This window comes from Pezoporus flaviventris, unplaced genomic scaffold (genome assembly GCF_033815535.1).
Source record: "Pezoporus flaviventris isolate CSIRO_AGI_PZ_B2104156 unplaced genomic scaffold, CSIRO_AGI_Pfla_v1 ptg000667l, whole genome shotgun sequence".
Lineage (NCBI taxonomy): Eukaryota > Metazoa > Chordata > Aves > Psittaciformes > Psittacidae > Pezoporus > Pezoporus flaviventris.
The window spans coordinates 24,770-47,964 of NW_026893213.1; the positions used below are offsets into that span (position 1 = coordinate 24,770).

The 23,195-nt window shown below is 46.6% G+C and overlaps 1 protein-coding gene and 1 long non-coding RNA gene across 3 annotated transcripts; one reads left to right on the forward strand and one right to left on the reverse strand.

The window, feature by feature from the left end:
- Window positions 1-4,928: 4,928 nt before the first annotated feature.
- LOC133264154 (cytochrome b5) lies at window positions 4,929-16,428 on the forward strand. 2 transcript variants are annotated; one of them, XM_061444086.1, is made up of 5 exons: window positions 4,929-5,135; window positions 12,370-12,498; window positions 13,064-13,090; window positions 14,918-14,949; window positions 15,753-16,428. In XM_061444086.1, exons 1-5 carry the CDS (start codon window positions 4,986-4,988, stop codon window positions 15,841-15,843), a joined length of 429 nt encoding a protein of 142 aa, XP_061300070.1. In that variant the 5' UTR covers window positions 4,929-4,985; the 3' UTR covers window positions 15,844-16,428. The 2 variants fall into 2 exon arrangements, with proteins under 2 accessions (XP_061300070.1, XP_061300069.1); XM_061444085.1 differs by having other exon boundaries at window positions 16,195-16,428.
- Window positions 16,429-18,264: 1,836 nt separating this feature from the next.
- Window positions 18,265-22,878, reverse strand: LOC133264152 (uncharacterized). Its single transcript, XR_009741608.1, has 2 exons — window positions 22,808-22,878; window positions 18,265-19,634 (listed from the first exon to the last, which is right to left on the reverse strand). It is a non-coding gene; the product is annotated as an uncharacterized LOC133264152 (long non-coding RNA).
- Between the last annotated feature and the right edge of the window lie 317 nt (window positions 22,879-23,195).

A 23,195-nucleotide genomic window follows, 5' to 3' on the forward strand; every position in this document is an offset into this window, starting at 1 on the left:
GTATTAGAGCAGCGTCATTATTTTATGCTTTATTTGGGGTTTTATTTTACTTTATGCTCTTTATTCCACTCTTTTGAACAGCTGGATGTTTTCTACACTGCATACACCCATTGCCATGACAGGATGGCTCCCACTCAGACACAGCACCTATGTGGCCTGGGGAACATCACCAGCACCTCCAGGGAACACCACCGAATGCCATTTGGGAGACAATATCACCTGAGGCGGAAAAGCAGGTGGTTAAAGGGGATACTCCCTCCCTTGTGAGCAAAATCCCAGTCTCCAATGGAAAACAGTAGAAGCAGGAGGGAGTTTTACAGGCAAACAAACTGAAGTTTGTTCCATCAGGAAAGGAGGGTGGCTGCTCATTTGCCAGGCCATTACGGCGCCACACGGCTGCTAAATGTTAGGAAGGATGCGACAACACCAGCTGCTTCTTGGGCTGAAGGGGTGCTGGGGTGACACACTTTGGTAAAACACTTTTCCCTATGAAATACTTGTGCTCCTGCACCTCAGACACACACTGGTCCAACCAGATGAGCCAGGGCTTTGGCAGATCCCACCAGCTCAGTGCAGGTTTTGGGATTTTGGAGCTATTTTTGCTCAAAGATTGGGAAAGAGGAGTCCCTGGAGTCCTTTCCCAAGGGAAACAAGCTGTGTCAGGGCTTCCTTCCCACACGTTATGGGGCCTGCCCATGCCAATTATGTGCTCACAGCACCCAGCACTGGAAAATGAGCCTGAAACTGCGGTTTCCAGAGTAAACACAAACCAGTTTTACTCTCTCAATCTTGTACAATGAATGAAAGGGAAGCAGGGAATATGGAAGCAGGCAGTGGACCTGGAATGCTGGTGGCCTTCCTGTCCTTTTCACCAAATCGTTGCCTGGTGTCATCACCAATCCGTTTCAGAAAAAGGTTTAGGGTTCACGTGCCGGGCGAAATGCTGGGCAGGAAGGCACAAATTACAGTCATGTGCTTTTTAGCTGTAACTCATTGATTTATGGATTTGATGAAGTGATTACAGATTAAACAAAACATTCCAGGGAACAAGATCAGCATGTTGCCGCAGTCTCATGTCTTTCTGTATGAGTTACAGTGGAAAATAAAGGAGAATCACCGGGAGCACCTGGTCACTGCACTCTGTTCTCTTTGCTGTTGTTGAGCACAGGCTTCAAAAACAGGAGATGACAGCAACTGTGCACAGGGTTTTTTGCTCTGCAGATGGACACATGACAGATTTCTGACTAAACTTTGGGCTTGATAATGGTAAGAGAGAGCAGTGACTGAATCGTGTTGCTCAGTAAGTAAATAGATACAGAGCTTGTTTGTTACTGTGATCATTAATGGTATTGCTAATTTGCCTAGAAAGCCTGGACATGGAACAGGGCACCACATGTAATGCACAAGTGGAGTTGTCTAACAGAGGCAGTGACAGCTGCCAAAAACCAGGCAGCAGTTAAACAGCAGGAAAGGGGAATGTTGAGGAGGATCATGAGACCACTGTGCAAAATACGCGGCAAACCCTCCAGGTGTGAGAGCTGCAGAGAAGCACAAAGGCACTTATTAAAGAGATTTATCGAGTAGGTTATAGAAAGGGATGCTGTGAACCAATTTGAAGCAGAGGTGAGTACTTTGTATTGAAATCAAGCCAGGTGGGAATAAGCTGGGATGTAGGAAAAGAGATGTAGCTTTTGATGCAACCAAGGACTGGGACCAACCGAAATATGCCAAGAGGTGGTCAGCCTCATGAAAGCAAAAGAGCAGTGATCTTTGCTGCAGTATTTTGTGCGAGATGAGACTTGGCTGCCCTTGTTAAGGCCAGGCAGAAGGATGTTGGGTGCATGATGATGAAATCCCCTTTAGTTTACAGTCTGCGGCCTGGCTGGGGGAAGCTTCTCTCTCAGACATGTTACCCAGTAAGGGACCTGCACAGTTGTATGTCACATCAGAGCAAGGAGCTAAAAGGCTTACATTTCAGAGGGGGTACTTTGGTCACACAAAGAATCAAGGAAACATCCCTCATGACTGGGAAAAGGTACACAGAAAGAATCAAAAGGAGAAGAACAAGTTTAGGGTTTCATCTGTGCTGAGACTGAGCTATTGATGAGGAGTCTGCAGAAAAGTTTCAGGACAACAGGCCAAGACTTTGACAATATACAAATACCTGGTTAAGTAAATGCACGGACTTGCCCCAGTAAAGAAGATACCCAAATCTGTGTTTGCAGACAAAGTGAGAAATAGCCAGAGGCAGCTGAAAGGTCTGTGCCCTCCAGCCTGCAACAGAGCTCCATAGGAGGATGATGATTTTGGGAACAGCCTGCTACTTTGCACAGCCAAAGCGTGTATGGAGAGAGCACTTGTTCTGACACTCAGCTTGGAAGAAGGCACTGTGCAGTCTCTTAGGCAATGGTAGGGAATGAGTGTATATTTAAAGGAAGACTTCAAGTGTGTACGTGTTGCCTCAGTCAAAAAAAACCCTCCCAAAATTATAATAGATTAAAACACAAAGAGACAATATTGTAACTCTATGGCTGTGTCAGTAAACGTCATAAAGTTTAATGTAGAGGCTGGCCACACAAAAGCGTTCAGTTCACCACAGCAATATAACAAAGGCAGTAAGTGGAGCCACACACTGCACTACCTACCAGGCTTTGGAGGAGCAGAAATCCTGGTATGCATTACTAGCAAAGCATGAGTGATAACTGAGGAGATCAAGAGCTCGCTGGGAAGCACAGGGCAGTAAATGTGCTTACAAAAAAGACAAACACTGCTACAGCAGTGAGAAACTAGCATCTTACAGAACAACATGAGGAAAAGTTGCCAGCGCAGCAGGTCCTAAAGGATGTGAAGCAGTCGGTACCATGGTACATTCAGGTTTGCAGTTTACCTTTTTAAGATAGAGCACACTGATAGCAAGAGACAGGTATGAATCCTGCACATCCAATGCTTCCTCTCCCTGCACTTAGCTCTTTACCTCTTAAGGTGGCTTTATTTCCTTGCTACTTTGATTGTACCTTGACCCCCAGTTCCTGGTACAAAACCAGCAGAACAATGACAGGATAAGCTGGTGTATGAAAACCAGCTGCCAGTGCCAGGCCTCAGGCCAGAATTGCAGCCATTTGCAAAGGTTGTGCCTTACAGCAGTAACTGGATTAGAGATGATGGTTGGCAGGCACCACTGGAGCAATTCCTTTCCCTCTAGTAATAAAAGACCTTTGTCAGGATGACATCTCTGAGCTGATAAATCTCCCAGACTGTGCCATGAGATATGTCTCATTCCCATGGAATCCCAGCTTGGTGACACAGGTACCTACTTCACTGAGCTCCTTTTAAAGTCCCAGCTGCAGCAAACTGCACAGCTGTGAGCCTAATTGAACTCTCCTTGCAGACACCTTTAATCTTTAGTTAGTGTAGCCAATGATATTAGCACATATCACAACACAGCAGTTACATTAAAACAAACTGTCCAGCCTTACACCTGCAAGTGCAAGGAAATAATTTCCATAGCCAAAAATGTCAGTTTATAAATGAAAAGCATCAGACTTAAAAATTACTCGTGTTTTTGAGCTTCCAAACAGCCTCTTTGGCCCTAAATCTGTTCAGTGGGGCTGGCAGGGAAGAATTTAGATCTGCACATGAACATTTTCCTTTGGGAACTGGTGATAACACAGCACTGGCAGGTGTGCCGCACCTCCGCTGGCTGTTTAAAGGTCTGAGATGGCCATCTATTTTATGTTGATTCGGAGAAAACTCCAGGAACAAACTTGCCAACAGAGTTTCAAGTTGACAAGCAGGTATTCTTTATTGCGGCGCCGGGAGACACGGGGAATAGCTCCTCCTAACGCGTGTCCCCGAATTGCTATACGGGTCATCCTTACATGGTCACTGAGCATATTACATCACTTTCCAAAAGGTTTCCGGCACGCATACAAAAATGTGGTGGTCTTTAAGGGTCGTTTACTTTTCCCAACAAGCTTAATTAACATTACAGACATAGCAATAATCCTGCCCTACTACTTATCAGTTAGTTTAACTGCTCTCATCCTGGACATCTGCTAGTGCGGGATACTCCCTAGTAGATGCTTACACGAGCTTAATGGGTTTATTAACACCCCAAACATAGCAATCATCCTGTCCTTTTACTTATCACTGAGTTTATCTGTGCCCACCCTGGACATCTGCTAGTCCCAGATACTCCCCATCCCCAGGTCCTGTCCTTCTATTCTGCTTTTCTCACACCTTTTGTACTGAGGACCTGAACCTATGTCAACTACCTCCAAGCACCGCAGTTATTTTCCATTACAAAGCCATCAAACTCAACATTACTTAGAACTGATTACATTTCGTACTTTTGTGCCTCCTAGTCTCAATGTACATAAAGAATACACCAAAAGGAGGGGTACAGATCTCCTTCCCGTTGGCAGTGGAATCAAAAGCCAACCAAAGGAGCGCTACAGCTCGGCCAAGGGACCCTCACGCCTCAATAACCCTTACCAGCACACATCCCGTACGCTTCCCAATGGAAGCAACCACTCCCTGTCCCCGCACTCACGTGGATGGCTGGCACCACTCATCCGCAGCCTTTACTACCAGAGGCCCAGCTCGGGAGGGCAGCTCAGGCAGTCCCTGACAGGGGCTGGGACGTGCAACCCGCCCTCCGGTAGCCCCGGAGGGATCCGGGGCCGGGCCCGACCGGACCGGGGCCCAGCGGAGCGCGCGGCCTGAGGCAACGCGAGGCCACGCCCAACACCTTCCCGCTCAATCGCTCTGCCCGCTCCCTATTGGCCCAGGCCCGGCGCCGTGCCCGCCCATTGGCTGCAGCCGGCACCACCGACCGCGCCACCGCCGCCCGCTCCTCATTGGCCCGCGGCCTGGGCCGGTGGCTGTAGGGGGCGGGCGCGGGGAGGGTGTGGGGTGTGTGCGCTGTCGCTACGGCGGCTGCCGTGAGCCAAACCCGTCGTTTCGCGAAGCTGTCGGCAGCCGCCATGGAGTCCGGGAAGGCCGCGGAGGCCGGGGATTGCTCGGAGGCCGGGCCCGTGTTCACGCTGGAGGAGGTGGGGAAGCGGAACTCCAGCCGCGAGGCCTGGTTCGTTATCCACGGGCGCGTCTACGATGTCACGCGCTTTCTGGAGGAGGTGAGGCCGGGCGGGGAGGGGGCATGGCCCGTTCCCCATGGGGCAGGCGGTGCGGGGTCAGGACATGCGGGTGCTGAGGGACGAGAGCCTGGGGTTGGCGTTGGGGGGTGATAGGGAAGGGGAGGGCCGGGGGGTGATGGGAGGGTTGGGGGGTGCGGGAGCGGTGACACGGGGGGGGGGGGGGCAGAGATCACGGGGCGGGAGGGGCTCCGGGCCCAGGCTGTGGGGGCCCAGCACTGGCGGAAGGAGGGTCCCATGAGCCCTGACTCTCCGCCTGTGCGGTTCGTGTGCGCAGCACAGGGCCTGCCCCTGCTCCAAGGACCTGCCGTAAACGGGAGAGGAACGGCGGGTCATGGTGGCCAAGGCCAGGCGGGCGGAGGGGTTGTGCTTGGACTCCTTTGAGTCACCTTCTGCTCCGCATGGAGCTGCTGCGGCACGCCTCACCTGCGAGGTGCAGCTCTCCGTACGCGGTGTTACTTCACTTCTGACCTTGTAGGGTAAACCTCACGGGCCGGATCAGTAGTTTATATATGACATCTCCAGGGACACGCCATAACCTGAAGGAGAGAGTAATGGTGATTCAGTAGGTGAGCACCTGCTGCAGCACTGCCTTCCCTCAGGGACCGTCCATGGATGGCGTGGAACCGATGCAGCCTCTGCTGCCTGATCTCCAGTTCTCTTGGCTCTGTGGACAAACATTGCTTCTGGACTTGATGCTTTTGCCTTCTGTTTTTTGAGAAGGCTGAGATTGTGGTGTTAGCATTTGGAGATGAAAACAGAGTGGGAAGAAACGGCAAAAACTTTCAAAGGGGTTTATCCCAGCTTAAAATACCACCGAACCCGTTGTAGCATCTACAGGGTAACGTACAAAAGTTACTCTGAATTGGCTTTAAAAGCAGGGCAACCCATTGAAAATGCACATGTTGCTGCTTGTTGGTTTGCTTGTCTAAATTAAACTACTATTTTCCTCCAGGCATGTATGATTAAAGCACATCTGCTATGTAGTCATAACATATAATGGCAAAGCTACCTTTGTGAGGTGTAGAAGCTTACCAGAGGAGGAGGGAACAATAACCTGGCTGCTTTTTTTGCAGCAGACTGACAGTTGAAGGTAGTGGCTTTCTGTGTAGGTTTTGGTATTTTATTACAAAGTTGGAGACAATCTGTTTTGTTCTTTGGGTCCAGCATCATAATATTTCCTTCAGGATCTGACTTGTGCTTTGAGTCTTGCCCCAACATTTATTTTAAGAGACCCTCTAAGGTATTTCGGTGGCCAGATTAGGGAGCTGTCTTTTACTACAGTGGCTTGAACTAGCCTTTGCCATAGCCAGTTCTGCACTGTTTATAGCTTTCATAACAAAACAAATCTTGCTTCCAAAGGACCATAAATGGATCCTGGCTGCTCTCTCGTTTGCTCACTGGTGTCTACTGTTGGTACTCCATCACTATAGAGGCCTCTGTGTCAGGTCCAGGAGCTGAAAGGCAGCTGCTGCTCTTGCTCTTGGGTCTTTGATACTCAAGAGAGACTTGAGGCCCCCAGTATGGTGCAAAGAAAGGCCTGTGGGACAGTGGGATGGTGCTTGGTGGAAGCATGGAGCTTTGGAGCTACAGAGCAGCAGTGGTGTGAAGAATTACCAGCTGATGCTCAGCTGTTGGTTTTACCTGAGAGCCCATAGGTCCAGCCGAGGTGAGAGACCAGTTGCATGTTTAGTCACACACATCTACAACAAGATGCAAACTGTACTGTAGACAGCTTATTCTTGGGGTGGGAAAGAGAAGACAAATCATTTTGAGTGTGACTCTTAACTCAGGAAGCTCTGAAGTGGTGGAGCTATGAGCAGAATTAAGGTACTCTGATTCCTGTTCCAGGTTAGTTCACAAGACCAGAAGTTTTCCAGATGGTATGTGAGGTTTTTTTTAAGCAGCTGACTGCTTCCTCCTACATGTACACACAACCCACCCCTCCACCCCCCGGCCACTGTTTGGGCTCCCCAGCACTAGGCCAAACCTGTCATCTGGCATCTCTGAAATTCCTGAGAATTTGGGTGGGTGCAGTGGAGTACAAAGCTGTGAGCCCAGCTACCTCTGCTGAGCAAGTCAAACTGGCAGAGTGGTGGGTGTGTTCTGAAGAAGGCTTGTTACTCCACTAGTTTTTTAAATCTTCCATGTTTGCCTGCAACTAGAAGTCTAGTACAAGAACAAGGGGACATCAAAGAAGCTGGAGCCAGGTCCAGAACAAACAAATGGTGTTTCTTCATGCAACAGGGAGCAGACCAGTGGAACTCCTTGCCAAAGGTTGTTGTGGATGCAAGAAGGTTAAGTAGATTACGGGGAAGACTAGGCAAAAATGTGGAAAAGCAATCCGCTGCTGGTTTCTGAATAGCAAAGCACTGTGGGTTTAGGAAGAGCCAAAACCAGCTGGAGGTTGGGACAGTACTTGCAGAAACCATCTGCCTTGTCTTACACTTGCCTCTGTGTTCCAGATATGGTTGCTACTTACTGCTTTTCAGACTTAACAATTAGAAAACTGTTTCTGAGATACTAACCCTTGTGTGAATAATGATGTCCTTCAGAGCAGGGACACTGCGTGGTGCTCAGTCTTCATCTCAGTGTTCTCTGTTGCATCTGAGACATGCTCCTTGAGACACCTTCAGTATTATAAATAAGCCCAGAAAGACACTTTGCTCCCCCCCCCCCCGCAAGCTAGGTGTAGCAGTGCCCTGAATTTTACCTTTAGATGATATTTCATGTTGTCCTTTCCAAGCTCTTTATCCCATTTGTGTCTTTTCCCCAACATGAAAAACTTCTACTCGGACTAGGGATTGAAGAATAAGGTGACTGTTTTAACTGTGCCAGTGTGGCTGACACAACAGTCTGCTATGTATGCCCCTTGCTGATGTAGTGAGACTTCTAAGTGTAGATCAAGGCCTAAATTATTCACAAAAATGCACTTTATATCTCTTACCCCACTGTAATCAGTTGAGCGACAGGGGAACAATGTGCAACTGATTGGAACCAGGGATGTTTGTCTTGTTTAAAAGTTGAAGTTGTCTGATAAACTGTTCTGCTTTAAAACATTGACTGCTGTAGCTGCAACTCTCAGGCTTTCAGTGGGTAGTGTTTCCCCTTCACCCTGTGTAGTCACTGAAGCTGTGTCTAACTGTTGCCTTTTCTGGCCTTTGGTCACAGATTATTTGAACAGGATTGCTGAATATCCATCAGATCATTACCTCAGAGTGCTTGTGTAATGTGAACAAGCCTCGCTGCTAAGAGATTGTTCAATTCTGCTTCATGGTTCCTGCAAACTAGGTACAGCAGGTCAGCCATTAGCTAGCCAACTCACAATCCATATGTTGTTTGAAGCATAGATCACTTTAAACTTCCAATTTACTTTGTTATTTGCTGTGTAATAGGAGTAACAATTAAGACACCACAGAGCAAAATTCCGCTGAAGTCTGAGGTGAACAAAATGCAGGCAATGTGCAAAGAAAGCAACTGATATTTCATAGGAGTTTCTGAGAGGCTGCAACCTCCTGTGCTTCAGAAAGCCTGTAAGTACATTCTGAGATAGCCTGTGGCAACAGTGTAATTTTCTCCCAAATCAAGGTGGCTGGACCACCAGAATACTACTCCTTATTGCAGCAGTCTATAAAAGCAAGGGAAGGCTATGGCTAGAGTAGAAAGGGCTGGCTGCTGAGATAGGTGTGAATGATGAGTCAGGAAGCGGAGGAAGGCAGGTCTACCTCCCTGACAGGCGCTTTGAGGGCTGGTCTGCTCACACATACACCCTCACAATCTGTAATAGACTTAATTTCACACACATTCTAGTGATGGAGGGACACGGTTTATCTCTATTTTTACGCAGTACTAAAAGAGTCTGGAGGTATGTGTTTCTTCAGTGTATGTCTGTTGCCTGAGTCCACAAGACACAGCGGTCACCACCACTTTGTGTCTTGGGATGTGCTGTTGCTTCTGATACCCATGAGAAGTGTGGCTAGAAATCTATTTGAACTTGTTTCCAAGTGGCATGAGCCTGGGTTGTAACAACTCTAACCCACATTGGTCAGTTGGTTTCAAATATAATGTTCTTCAAACTGTGTTTCAAATGAAGGAAATACTCTACTACTGACAGCTTCTCATTAAACGTACATGGTTCTAACAGAGCATATCACTTAGATGGAAGTGGAGGGGCTTATCAGATGGTTGCTTTCACAACAGAGGCAGCAAGTTTGAATACCTTTCTTTGTCCTTCTGCATTTGAGTCTTGCTTACCCTGGTGTATCTGAAACCAGAACTCTGTAAGGGGGAAGGAGGAATGTCAGAGATCTGTTTCTGCTCATGCTGACTTGCTCCAGCTTTGCAGAGGTATTTTTGGGGGAACCTGTTCCACATTTTAAAACAAGCTTTGAAGGATGTGTGGCTGATGAACACCATTGGTGTCTACGTGGCTGCTTGTCCTTCTTTCCTGTCTTGTATTGTACTGGCACCTTATTACTGCACAGTGATCCTCTTCCTTTCCTGGCTTATTTGTCTTAATACTGGGGGCCAGGAATGAAAGCTGCTGCATCCCTCCTCAACCTGATGATCCTGTGTCTTACCTGCTCCAGCAATCTAATTAGTAGTAGAGCTTAGCTTTGCTTCTGAGTTCATTTGTAGTCTGCAGTGGGTCTGTAGCAGCAGTTGCCAGGCAGACGTATGCAGATGGGCACTTGGGAGTCTGCAGAAAGGCGGCTGGCTCTTGGCTCTCGCCTTCTCCAGCGAGTTTGTGTTGTGCCTTTGCTGTGCGCCTCAGTTCTGGCTTGCTGCTGCTTTTTGCTTGTTCCATATCCCTTCTAAAGGCTACACAGATAAAGCATCTTCTGAGGTCTCATGAATAAATACAGCCTTGCTGGCTGAACACTGGAGATGGACTATATGAGTTGCTAATTAGGAAGTGAGTCATCAAGGACAAACTTGGCCATCTTAAGGGTGTCAGTAACACTTAAGTGAGCTTAGTATGAATATGGGGCTGCACAACTCCCTACTCTGCTGTTCTCTGGACCCAGTTTGGAGAACTCAATTGAAATGTCACACTGAAACAGTGCTTTTGAGAGCACCTCTTGTAGCTGTGAGTGCTGCAGAGCACGAGGAAGTCTTGGGTTTCCTCCCCCCAAGTCTCCTGACTATGGCAGGAGCAGGCTGGCCTCCCTTCTGTGCTGCCTGGGCCAAGGCCTCTTAAGCTGATGGTGGCTGTTGTGTTTTTTACTCCCAAAGGACAGGGGTCTCCCTGTAGAACTGTGTTCTTTGCTCAGTAGTGTTGGTCATACCCTTCCAGAATTGGTGCTTCAAGACTATTAATGTTGTTGTCAATGTGTACTTTACTGTGTGTGCTGAAGGCCCCAGTGACAAGGAGGTTCCACTTCTGTTGCTGTTGTTGAGGAAGACTTCTGAGGACTGGCACTTGGGCCCACCTCTCTTGTTCTTATTTGCTTTCGTCTATTTCTTTTCAGAAACAGACATTTTTCAGCCATTGCTTCCTCTGGAAGCACTTCCCCTTCCTTCCTTTCCCCTCTCCCGCAGTTGCAACATTTCCAGTTTTCATGTTTTCCTGCAGAAACTGTAGCTTTGAGAAGTTTTGTGGCAGCGTAAATGACTTCCTGTATAAATAGTCTGGGTTTACGTTAGCTGAGATATGACAGGGTAAGAATTGTCTGGTTGCAGTTGTGGCTGTCCTTTTAGAAAGATGACATGCCAAAATGGTCTGAAGTCTTTTGGTTTGGGGATTACAGCAAAGGACAGATGTGCATGAATAATTAATTCTTTTTTTTTTGTCACTGTGGATTTAGTAAGTGCATAGAAAGGCTTCAGACCCAAAGAGGAGTAAACTTTACCTTTCTTCTTGTCTCTCCTATGTGCAAAGACTCGATGCCACCAAAAGCCAATATCCACTGCATGTTCCCTATTACTGCAGGTTTTTTTCTGCCCTTTTAGGGTGGATGATTAGGAAAGCAAAGGTGTTGCCCTTAAAATTCAGTTCTGATATTTTTCCATCTGAAATGAGATCCCTGGTTAAACATCCCCAAGGAGTTCTTCTAGAACGCTTAAAGTAGATGGCCAGTTTTTATCCCCTGGTTTCTACAGGTGCTTTTATAAGCACCTCAGCATATTTAGTGCTTGTTGCCTGATGCTGTAGAAAACTGGGTTAGTCCCTGTGTGTGCACTCAGAAGCCAGACTTTATTGGTTTAACTGTATGAGCTGATTGTTTAGATTTAACTAGTTGTTCACACTCACACTGTAAAGACATTGCATTTTGCTGGCTTTGTGGTTAGCATGCCTGTTCCTGGACTTATGGTATTGACAGTGCTAGACAAGAATCCAAACCATCAAGGAGAACAGAACTGCACCAGGGTTCTGCGTCAGTTCATACCACTTGGTCTGTCAGTTTTCTGTGACCATCTGCCACCATAGAATCGTCAGTGTCGTTGTGGAGCATCCTTGTGGATTTGGTACTTTTGTTGTTACAACTTCTGAATCTGAGATCAGTTTGTGATGTCAAACTGATCATTTTTCATGACACTTCTCTTCGTGGTTGTTGAGTGGCTGGTTGTACACTGGATGAATGCAGTATTGTTGGTGCTACACTTGAGCTGTAGCCACATATGCCACTAGCAAACATGATGCAGTTCTCTGTTCTTTTGTATTCGTTTGACTGTCAGCCAAATACTATTATTTTCTGAAGTATCTAAAGAAGCAGAATATCCTTTCCTGGTGCCTGTGAAGGTAGTGTTGTCTTGTGCTTCTTAGCAGCTAAGATGCCTCAGGGCAGTTCTTGCGAAAATCATGCAGGAGAGGCTCCTCTGCAAGCAGGGGAGTCTGATTTGTGCAGCAGAGCCCATGAAGAACTACATGAGGATATTCTTCCGTCTGTGTTATTTTCTTGCCCAAATCCATTATGGAATCACAGAAGGGATAGCTTTGCTGTGGGGGACAAAGCTGTGCTCCCTGTGTACATTGGGGATTTGCTTCTTTGGAAGGCTTTTTATTATGGAAGGTGTTTTCCAGGCTGTGCAGCACACATAGTTCTCTGTAAATTCCTGAAGGAGAGGTTAGACAATTGAACTTTTGGAAGATTTTCTTGATGGTGCTGGTTTGAGGCATCTGTGATGAACAGAAGAAACGAAAGCAGGCAGGCAAAGGTACTCTTGTACCTTTTTTGCATCTAGCCCTTTGCTCACCTGAACTCTTCTCTTCCAGCATCCAGGTGGAGAAGAGGTTTTGCTGGAACAAGCTGGCAGAGATGCCACTGAGAGCTTTGAAGATGTTGGGCATTCCTCAGATGCCAGGGAAATGCTCAAGCAGTACTACATCGGGGAGATCCACCCGGTAAGGACCAGCTGACTGTCACAGCCTCTTTCAAACACACGATGGGACTGTGTGAAAGTGTGATTCTCCTTTGTGTAACCCACTGAACACACAGACTAAGATGTGTCTTGTGAAATAAGTAAGTAGTTAAGGGTTTTGGGCAGTCTTTATGTTGCCCAGGATTTCTGTTGAGGAAAACCAATCTCTGTTGAGGAAACAAAACTAAATTAGACTTCTCTTCCCACCATTTAAAACAGATTTCTCACTACAATTAAATTAAGGGCACTTAAAGAATGTCATCTAATCGGTTTCCTCCTTTAGTGGTGGTACCATAACTTTGCCTTGCCTTGTAATTTAGAGTTCAAGAGGGTGAGAGATCACAGGGGCATGGCACAAACACCAGCTTCCTGCCTGCTGCAACAACTGTGCCTTTGGGTGCTGAAGGAATGACTCCTTTGAAACCTGAGTCCAGGCAATTGCCCCTTCCTTGAGGACTGTGTACAGAACAATTCCCTTGTCAGGACTGCAGGTTTCTCTTGCAGTCAGTGCTTATATTTTTTCTTCTTATTTTTTTTCCCCTTGACAGCACGATCGTAAAAAAGAAGGTTCCAAGGTAAGCTATTAGTATTTTACTTTCCTGTTTTAATTTAATGCAGTGGAAATGACGCTCATAAAATGAAACAAAGAAGTTGTCACACACCTCTTTTATGTGTTTGTTTTTTTTTTTTTTCTATGGAGCTTGTGGCTTTCTATTTAAACAAGCTAAAGTAATGAATAAATCTTCCAAGCAAATTATACGTTTGTTCTGAAACTCAGCAGTCATCTTGGTGTGAAATTGGAAGGGTTTTTTGTGCCCTCTCTCCCCTGACATCAGCAATGTTATTTCCACACCTTGAACCACAAACTGTTTTCTTTGCATCACTCGCTATGTCCTGACCACTGAACTGTTGGTGTTGTTTCATTCAAGCCAGCAGACAGGCACAGCCACTGTGGGGTTGGCTGTAAAACAAGAATTCTCTGTTAACTGCCCTAGTAATTATTGGCATTGCTTAAAACTCAGGTACTCCTGGATTAGAACAGAGCACAGTGTTGCAAAATGCCTTTGAAATGGATGGGGAGGGGGAAATGGTAATAAATAGAATCCCGTAGGAGAGGTAAACATGTGCCTTGCAGCTGGCTTCTCTTCGTGCTTGGCTTGAAGGCTTAGACCAGGCGCAGCTTTGCCTTCAACAACACTTTCATTAGCTGCTGTGCGAAGCAGGGCCACTTGCAGGGTAGCCGGACCCAAGAGGGAAACTGTCAACAGAGGGAGCAGTGGCTGAAGCCCTTGAGAGTGTTTGCTTGCTGTAGTCATAGAATAATTCAGGCTGTATGAAGCCTACACTTAGTTAAAACATGGGACTGCATAATTATGCATATATTCACCTTGAAATCTATTGTTTCGTTTAACTCTGTTTCATAAGCAGGATCATAAATGTGTCTAGAAATAAAGAGTAATCTGAGTGGCTCCCTTGGATATGGGTTAAATACTTTCTCTCTTCTGAAGATAAAGTCCAGTGAATTATGTACTGCTAAGGCCTTTCTCCAGTGTACATCATCTGTTTTGAAAAAGCAAGCCCAAGTATAACCTAAAAACAGCAGCAAGAGGTAGAACTCAGTAATGTGAAAATAAATAGGCGGGAGGAACAAACACATAAAAAACTGTACATGTATATCCTCGTGATGCAGCTCAAGAGGTAGCTTCCCACAGGTAAGGGTCAGTGTTTAGCAGCCACTGGGCGTATTACAGCAGAAGGGAAGCACTAAAGCTCTCAGGAAATTGAGATAATTCCGTTCAGGATGGGCATGAAAGGTGATTTTTGGTTGGTAGTTATTGTTTAAACTGGAGAGCAGCAATCGCCATCGAGGCTGTAGAGTTGATGAAAGCCCAGCTGAGAATTGCAGCTGACTGGAAGGAGGATTTAAGTTAGCAAGAGTTCTATGAAAGGAGGAGTGCAGAAGTTTGGAAACAGGTTGTGTGCGAGGGAGAGCCGATGAGAACATTGTGGTTGTATGCTTCAGTGGTCAGGGAGCAGGATAGCAAATGGGAACGTGGGCAGGGGTTTAGAGAGGGCATCACACTGAAAGGATGGTCTGTATCGGAGTGCAGATCACAGTCCCTAGTGTTTAAAAGGAACAGGCTGCTTTGCAAGACCTTTTATTATGAGGATGCAAGTTCCAGTGTGAAGTTGGTGACTGGGTGGGAGGGATTGGATTGGGTTGAATTGATGGAAAGAATGTGGAGGTGAAGACAATGGCAAACAGCCCCAGAAACGTCCATGCTTGTGATAGAGGGTGACTGGGAGAGGAAGGGAGTGTTATTTTTACCTTGTGTTTGTAATCACATGTTTAGTCTTGTAGTCTCATTAGCTCGTGTTTAACTCCCTATTTCTTCCTTCAGAATCCAAGTGTGACATCCTCAGGCCAATCAAGGTATGGTATCCTCTTAAGAAAAACTGAATAAGAAATCAAGGGGTTAGGACTCTCCCTTTGTAAAAATGCATTATTAACTCTAATGGGCAGGAAAAAAACCCTGGGGATATTAGTGCACTATAGTCCCTCTGCACTATAGGGATTATTTCAGTGGGCACTGCAAACCACAGGGTGACACAACGCAGTGATGTGCATGTTTTTGGAGGTTCTTCACCATGACCAGCCCCGTTTACTTGAAAATCCTTAGAGCCAGAACAGGGCCTTAGTCTTTTGTAGCTGATGCAGAATCTTTTAGCTAAGGAGGCTGCTGAAGGTGAGCCTGTGGCCTCTGGTTTACGAGTGAGGAAGATTTGTTATGGGATGGATGTAGCAATTTCCATCCTTGAGTCAACTCAGCTGTTTGTATAGCACAAATTACAGTCTGACTTATTTAAGGAAAAACAAAACAAGACAAACCAACAACAAAAAACCCCAAACTGGTTTCTGTATGTGCCAGGCTGGAAGCTTCAACAATTCAGCTGCTGTTTTCTAAGGCACCAAGCCCTTGCAGGCACAGGGGACTCTCACAGGGACTGGGCTGAGCACTGAACATGGGGATGGCCAATGCTGCCCAGCCCTGAGAGCCACAGCCCCTTTGGCTGGTCTGTTAGCTGATGAGAGATGGGTTTATAGAGTTCCCTGGGAGAAAACAGACATGTAATAAGTGATGAACATTTTGAATGAATCATTAACCTGTGATTTTCTTCTATTTTATGTGTGTGTGTTTTGGTTTGTTGTGTGTTTGGTTTTTATTCTCTCTATAGTTTCTGGTCAACATGGCTAATCCCCATCTTCGGAGCACTGGTCTTAGGTTTAATGTATCGCTATTACACGTTGGATGGGAGAACCTCTTGAACTGACCTTGCTGGGACCTCAGAAAGCCTGAAGAGGAGGGTGTGAGAGAGAATGCACACATGCAACACATGGAGTTCTGTCCCCCTTAACCTTTCTTGCCTTGCTTTTAGCTTAGTCTGTCAAGTGATGTTGAGATCCATGGGACCAAGCTAATCCCAACCTGTACTAACTCTGGGAGCTGCTGTACTTTCCTCCTGTGGTGGCAGGGCGAGTGTAGCTTCCTGGTATTCTCTCATTTGTGTGTGATCTCCTCGCGTGTGCGTGGTTGTGCACTCTCTCTCGTGCTCTTTCTTGGTTTCTGAAGTAAACCACAGACAACATTTTTATTTCAATGCCTTTTTGTTAAGCCAGACGACATGAGACAGCTGCCAGTGAGCCTGTGGATTGCCTCAGTCCTTCACATAGCATCATCAGACATAAACTGCAAGTTGTCCAGAAGAGATGGCCAGAGATTCGGTTCCACAATAACTATTCCAGTGCATGCAGGCAACACTAACTGGAGCAGCAGGAAGTTGTTAGCTTTGCTAGCTCTTTCTGTACATGTCTTTTTTAACGGTTAAACAAATACAAGCATTTTAAAAATGATTCTGTTCATTTTGTAATGTTTGTACTTGTCCCTTTTAAAATGTATGTTCTGTGAAACCATTTATACCTTTGAAGCCTGGTTTGTTTGGGTGCTTTTGTGCTGTGTGTCGCAGTGCCAGAAATGGGAACTGACACGTGGCTGCTCAAAATCCAGATTTTTCCCCTTTTTCCTTGAGGTCCCGATCCAACCCATGTATTGGAAGCAAAACTCATTATTACTGTGAATGTGCACCAGATTGGGGGGGGGGGGGGGGGGCGCGGTGGGGGGTGTTGGGGAAGACAAATCCTGTCTTTTCTTCCTAAATGAAAAGGGGAAAAAATCCATTTGGGATTTGTGCATAATGCTGGTTTTGTCTTGGAATAGAGGAGGATATTTCTCTCTTCTGTTTTTGTGTGTGTGATGTGGTTGGACTCTAACAGTGCAGAGACAATATAAAGTACGCTTTGTGCATTGAGGCACAAATCTTTCCAGCTCTTCCAGCATGTTGGTCTGTGGCTCCAGGAACTGCTAAATAAAGGGAACTCATGTCCTGGTGTCTGATACCCTTCAGTGGAGCTCTACAACACTGCTCTGACACAAAGGTTACAGCAAAGCTGATCAGCTCTTTGAATTGCTGCAAAAAGGGATGCAATCTACTGGGGTCCTGTTTGTGAAAACCTCCTGGAGGTTGTGGCTTCTTCCATGAAACCACTCTGTGCCCCTGAAGGTCATGTAGAAGAATTTATTGATGTGGGATTACACTCCACCTGTTCAAAGCAGAAGTCAAAGGAGCTGCTTGGTCCCTCAGCTCCTCCCATGGGCATGGCAGTTGCTAGCAGCAGCTTAGCTTCTGGTGCTCATTGAGCAGAGGAGCAACAGCAGTCCCTGTAGATGTCTGTCTTCCCATGGGACTTTTTCCACTGCCATCAATTGTTTTATCTCTTACAGTGAATTATCTGGCCAGAGAAACCTGGAATTCACTGCTGCAGTGGGTCTTGGATATCCCTCCAAGTCCCTCATTAGGCCTGGGCTGCTTCCATGGTTTAGTCTGAGTTTGGTCTGCCCTAACGAAAGCGTAGCAGAAGAGTGTAAATCTGAGCCAAGGAAAATCCCGTAGGAAGGACCTGGGATATTCTGGTTAGCTACATGATAAACGACAAAGGTGACAGGCCACAGAGTCATACGTTAACATTGGTCTTAAACTCAGCAAGGGGTCACTCATTGTAAGTTTATGGAAAATAGATCTTATCATCTAAAATGATATTTTTATATTCCAGACTACTGTTGGCAATACCGCCTGTCACTTTCTATCTCTTGCAGAACTTCTCTGTTCTGCTGCTTCCTTTCAGCAGATTAACTGCCTGGGGAAGACCTTCAGTCTTGTTCCAGGGCCTCTCAGAGCTGTTCGAAGTCTTGCCCAATACCTTGTGGAAACCCAAGCAACCTTTGCCAAACAGCTATCCCTTTTCTGCACACTCACTAGCTCTCTCAAGCATTTTGAGGAGCTTGAGATGCATTTACAGAACCCACATCCAAGTTTTCCCACTTCTCCATCAGGTACAAGCTTAGAACAGCATCAGTATGCCCAGCACAGGCACGTGTTTTACTGGTCCATGGCTCTGCAGATCCTCCCTGCAGCTCTCTGCCCATGCAACTTGTTTGAAGGGGAGCATGTACATGATGGAGGCAGGCTAGCGTGAGCCTTCTGCTCTCCTGATACTGAGCTCCCCTGCCCAGGGCTCCCTCTGGCAACGTCATGAGCCCAGCTTGCCTCCCCTCATCCCTTTCTCCTCTGGCTTGATGAATGGTGGGTCCCACAGGTGTGGAACTGCTCAGATGACAAGGGAGGCATTAACAAAGCTTGTTTACCTGTTTTATTTGAGGATTAAAAAAGACAATTCCAAATCTTTGTCCTTACATTGAACTTCTCGCTCAGCAATGGTTGGTTGCCAGGTTCCCTGCACAATGCAGGCACTGTCTCAGCTTTCAGCCTGTGAAAAACCTCTCTGGCTGAAATTAAAGCTGTTTATGTGTGTTTTGCTTCCTTCAGGTGCTCTGGAAAATAAGTTGAGTGAAGAACTGTAAACATGAGCATGGAGGCAGCTTTCGCTGTTCATGTAACCATGTTGCTGGCAGAACTGTACAGGTCTCTTTGCCTCTCCACAAACCTGAATCCCTTGACAAAACAGAATGTAACTGTTGACTGAATTGATGGTTTGCAGACGATAAGTAGGAAGTCTGAGCATGTTCCTGGTTTTGCTGAAATTAGCTGATAAAAGGAAGGAGTAGCAAGGGAATGTGATGTGGGGCTTTCCATACTGCAAAGGTTGGAGTTGGGAGCTGTGGGCTGGGCCTGGCTGGGCACTGCTCTGTTCTGAGCTGGGAGACCCCAGAAAATGCTGCTTCTTGTACCCAGAGTAATAAGGGTCACACAGCTACAGTGAACAAACTCCTGCCCTGGGTCATGCTCTGACAGTAGCAAAGCCTGTGTGGAGCCAGATGCTTGCCTTGCTGCCAGTAGACCATGAAGACTCGGTACCTCCTGATGCAGCCAAGTTGTGTTTGCCCATCATATCTGCTGCTCTGGGAGGAAATGCTGGGGATGCTGTTGTGGCTTCATCCTGGATTGAATGGGAAGACCCATTGCATCAATGGTTTTTAAGTCTTTTTTTCTCTTTTTAAAAGCCTTACAAGCTAGCCAAATATTCAGGAAACCAGCAAATCACACAAACTGGGTTCTTGTCCCTAAAACCCTGCCCAGCTATCCGCCACACAGGCTAGGATCCCCAGTCATCCCATTCCCCATCTCCAGCATGAGGTGCAGAGGTGCTGGTGTCTCATGGCAGCAGTAACCTGATGTCTCCCAGCTGCCCCGTACCTCCATTATGAGGATGATGTTGACGCCAGTGTCACATGCCTCACAGTGTCTCTTCTCCAGGGACACCGCCAAGAGAAATTACTATAAAACAAGTTTCCTGCCAACCTCAGCAGCTCTAATGAGTCAGGAAGCAGTAATCTGGGAATAGGGGAACTGTTGACAGAGCCTAATTATTTCATGACAGTCTTTCTAAAACAGTTAGAAAATAAAACACCTACACAGGCTTCAAAATTGGAAATGGGGTTAGCAGTACTACGCATGTACCTGCTAATTTATCTCCACAATCCTGGTTTAGGCTCCTTCCTCTTCACACCTGCTGCTCTCCAACTGCTTCTGCAGGCAGAAGAACTTCATTGTAAAAAAGATAAAATACCTTAATTACACAGAACATGTAACTTCAAATGGGAAGTCTCCTGTTCTGGTGTCTGGTGGTTAATTTGTTAGGACTTCAGTGTATTTTGGTTACATGTATTCCATATATTATTGCAAAAAGCACTGCTACATTTCACAGACACGTGAGCAAGAACAGACTTGTTGAGGTGTCGTCTTGCCCAGGTCCGCTGCCATGTGCTGCTGCTCCTTCGTTCATTCATGCTTTGAGGATCAGGATTTTCCAGACTCCAAAGGCAGATTGCCAGCTGGAGCCCATCTTCTTCTAAATCTCTGCTGCAGAGACTAGAAAACCCCATCATAGCTGCATACCACACTCAGCTGCAATCCCTCCTGCTCCTAAACAGGGCACTAATTTCCTTTACTGTACTATTTCAACTTCCACTGTTTGTGTAACTTCCACAGTTTGAATCCTGCTTACTGTTCCCACCACAGGCACTGGTTTGAGTTTGCCCTTTCAGGACATTAAAGGTTTTGCCCATCAGCCAATCTGACATTTGAAAAGGATCTACAGAACTTGTATAAAGAATTCCCCAGCACACCTCTCCAGAGCTGGCACTGAAACTGTATGTTTATCCAAAGCAAGAGGCAGAAGATGTTCCAAAATCATAGAAGAAAAATACACAAGCAGCTCAGTGGTCATTCATGTATAACCTCCTTTAATATACAATAAAGCTCCCCAGCTTCTAGTTTTACTTGTGATCAAGACCTATAGCCCAGCACCAACAATGTGTTTGGAGGACTCGGTCCCACACTGACTTCTGGGGTTAGGTACCAAAGAGCTACGCTGTGCCACCCTCATGAGCAGCTGGATTGAATCCATCCTATACTGTCCCTTAATTTTCCTGGATAGGGAATACAAGCCAGGTTTCATTTGCTGTTAACACAGCACATCATTACAGTGAGGTATGAAGTGTGTGACCAGGGGCTGGTGAGAACATCCAAGAGAAAGATTTAGTTGAACATTGTAGTTGCTTTTGTAGCTTAAACCTCACCCTGATCTTGGGCAAGTCAAGGGAAGTTGGAGGCTAAGTTCCTGACTGAGAGTCATTAGTGAAGGTAACCCTCTCTCTTCCCTTGCTTTATCAGTTCAGCCTGTTCACATGAACATTTTCTCTGCCTTGGGAAGCATAAGCAGCTTTTCTTTCCTGGGTAATTAGTACCAGACCTCCACTGAAGGGTATCAGACATCAGTGAGTGGTGCTGGGCTTCTGCAAGCAGCCCAGAAGCTCCCCTCTGATTCAGTGAAAGTGCACGTCCACAAAAAGTAAAAACATAAGTAAAACCAATCCTGTAAGTCCTCGCTGCTGCTGTCTACCAGCAGTGAGAGACAAGGCTCAATTAATGTACTACTTCATGGCATCCCCTGAACAGCACAATTGGTGCCCTCCCTCTGTGACACAGGATCCTCTGCCATGGGCTTGGGCTGCTGCCTCCTGCATTGGTGAGACCCTTCACTGGTGTATCCAGGCTAACTGGAATTTTGTTTTTCATGTATTTCCATCATACACCATTCAGGATAAGCATCTGTCTTAACATTTGTCTAAGGCGCGGGAATGGGTCACTCCATGGGCTAGACGGGTGATTCAGCAGCTCTGCTTAATGAAACATTTTCTATTGCCTTGGGTAAATCCGTGTCCTGGCTCAGTTTGTCAACGCTGGGTATGTGCAATGTCCTGAACACACTCCCGGGCTCTGGCTCGTGAGGTCTTTCTGTTCACCCTATTGTGCCTCCTCTTTTTACCTGTCTGCCCCTTTCAATGTATCTTGTAACTCAAGCTGGATTTCAAAACTGTTAGATAAGAAGGTGCAGTCCTGCCTTCCCTGACAGCTCCTCTGTTGTTGGCTCCACATGGATTTTTTACCTGCTGCGGTCCATGGGAGGAGTTTATGGCTTCAACTGGATTCCAGTAAACCTTGTACTTGTGTTTTGCTGACCTGTCTGGCTGCAGTTATTTCCCCGAGTCCCATTGCTAAGTACTGCTCCATGCTGCACCCTGGACTGATTTTATTTAGTCATTAGAATTCTAATTACACAGGACTGCATTCTCCTCCCAAAGAGCAGATTATCTGTTTCTTCAAATTTGGCCTTTGCCCATTGCCTCCCCTTCTTCATGCCTCTCCTCCCATTTCAGATGTGCGGTCAGTCCTGGGTACACTGGGGAGGGAGTTCTGCCTAAGAGTAGCATTCCCAGCACTCAGTGTCCTGATCAGACATGGAAGCCCAGGACAACGCCTGGTTGGCTGCAGGACACTGTGCTCTGGACACAAACACAGTCTGCATTGGTTGGACAGAGGCGCTTAGCTTGTGCCTTGAGCAGGAAGAGAATGTTCTCGTGCCACCTGCACCTGTCCTGGCAAACCAGTCACCAGCTGTGGGGTGACCTGTCCCCTGCTGCAGTGGAAGTCCTTCAGTCATGTAGCTGCTGCAGTGCCAGTACGTCTGGGATTTTGGCACTGTCCAGTCTGGCTGGCTGGCAATGAATTCCTCTGCTCCACAAAGGCAGGGGAGCTACCTGCTCCATCCCAGACTGCTCTGTCTCTCATCATTCCTCTCTCAGAACTAAGTTGTGTTTTTCTTCTCTGCCACAAACCATCTGTTAGTAGCACCTTCTCAGAAAGCTTTTTTTCCATCATTACTTAGACAGGAGGTGATCATAGCACAGTCTGACATTTTTTATCCTGGATGCTTCCCAAATGGTTTGATTTTGTACTGCCAGAGTAGGAGTAGCTCACTCTCTTCTCAAGGCACTCTTCCCTCGCGGGGTAGGGCAACCCTCACCTGGAACAGAGGAGTTCACCAGCCCTTCCAGAGCTGGCAGGTACATGATTTCAAAGGAGGGATCTTTCCCTTCAGCTCTTCTGAATATGACCACTCCACAACCTTTTTTTTGCCTCTCTCTGAAGTTCCCATCATAAAAAATAATTTACAATTGTTCAGTAAATTTATCAGCAAATCCTTTTAATTTCACAATCATATAATCTGAACCAGCCAGTCTGCGCAGTGCCATGTGTATTCTGCCCTCCTCTTTCCTCCTGCACACTCTGATAGCTCTACAAGGCCCCTGTGCTGTTCAGCCTTTAAATTTAGGCTTTGAAATTATTTATTGGATTTATAGCTGGTGTTTTACCTGATTTCAGTCACTCAGTATTGCTCCATTTGGGAAACTGCGTTGTTGGTTTTCATATTCTTAGGCAGCCTAACAGTTGAGGTTGGCTGTGGCCCTGCAGTCACGCTGAGCTACGTTGAGCTGAGTTAAACTGAGCTGAGTTGAACTGGGCTATGCTGCTCTGAGTAAGTCTCACCTCTCTGCTGCACAACCTGCCCTGTGCTGGCACTCGCGCTGAGCAGGATGGACTCCAGCTGCAAAAATGACCCCATTGCAAACTATCCTCAGTAACACACCCCCCCCCCCCCCCCCCTTAGCTTTAGACAGCTTCATCAGGCAGTGGTGATCCTGCAGCCTGCAGTTCCTGGCTATTTCCTATTTGTCTTGCACAGGAATGAACCAGTATCTT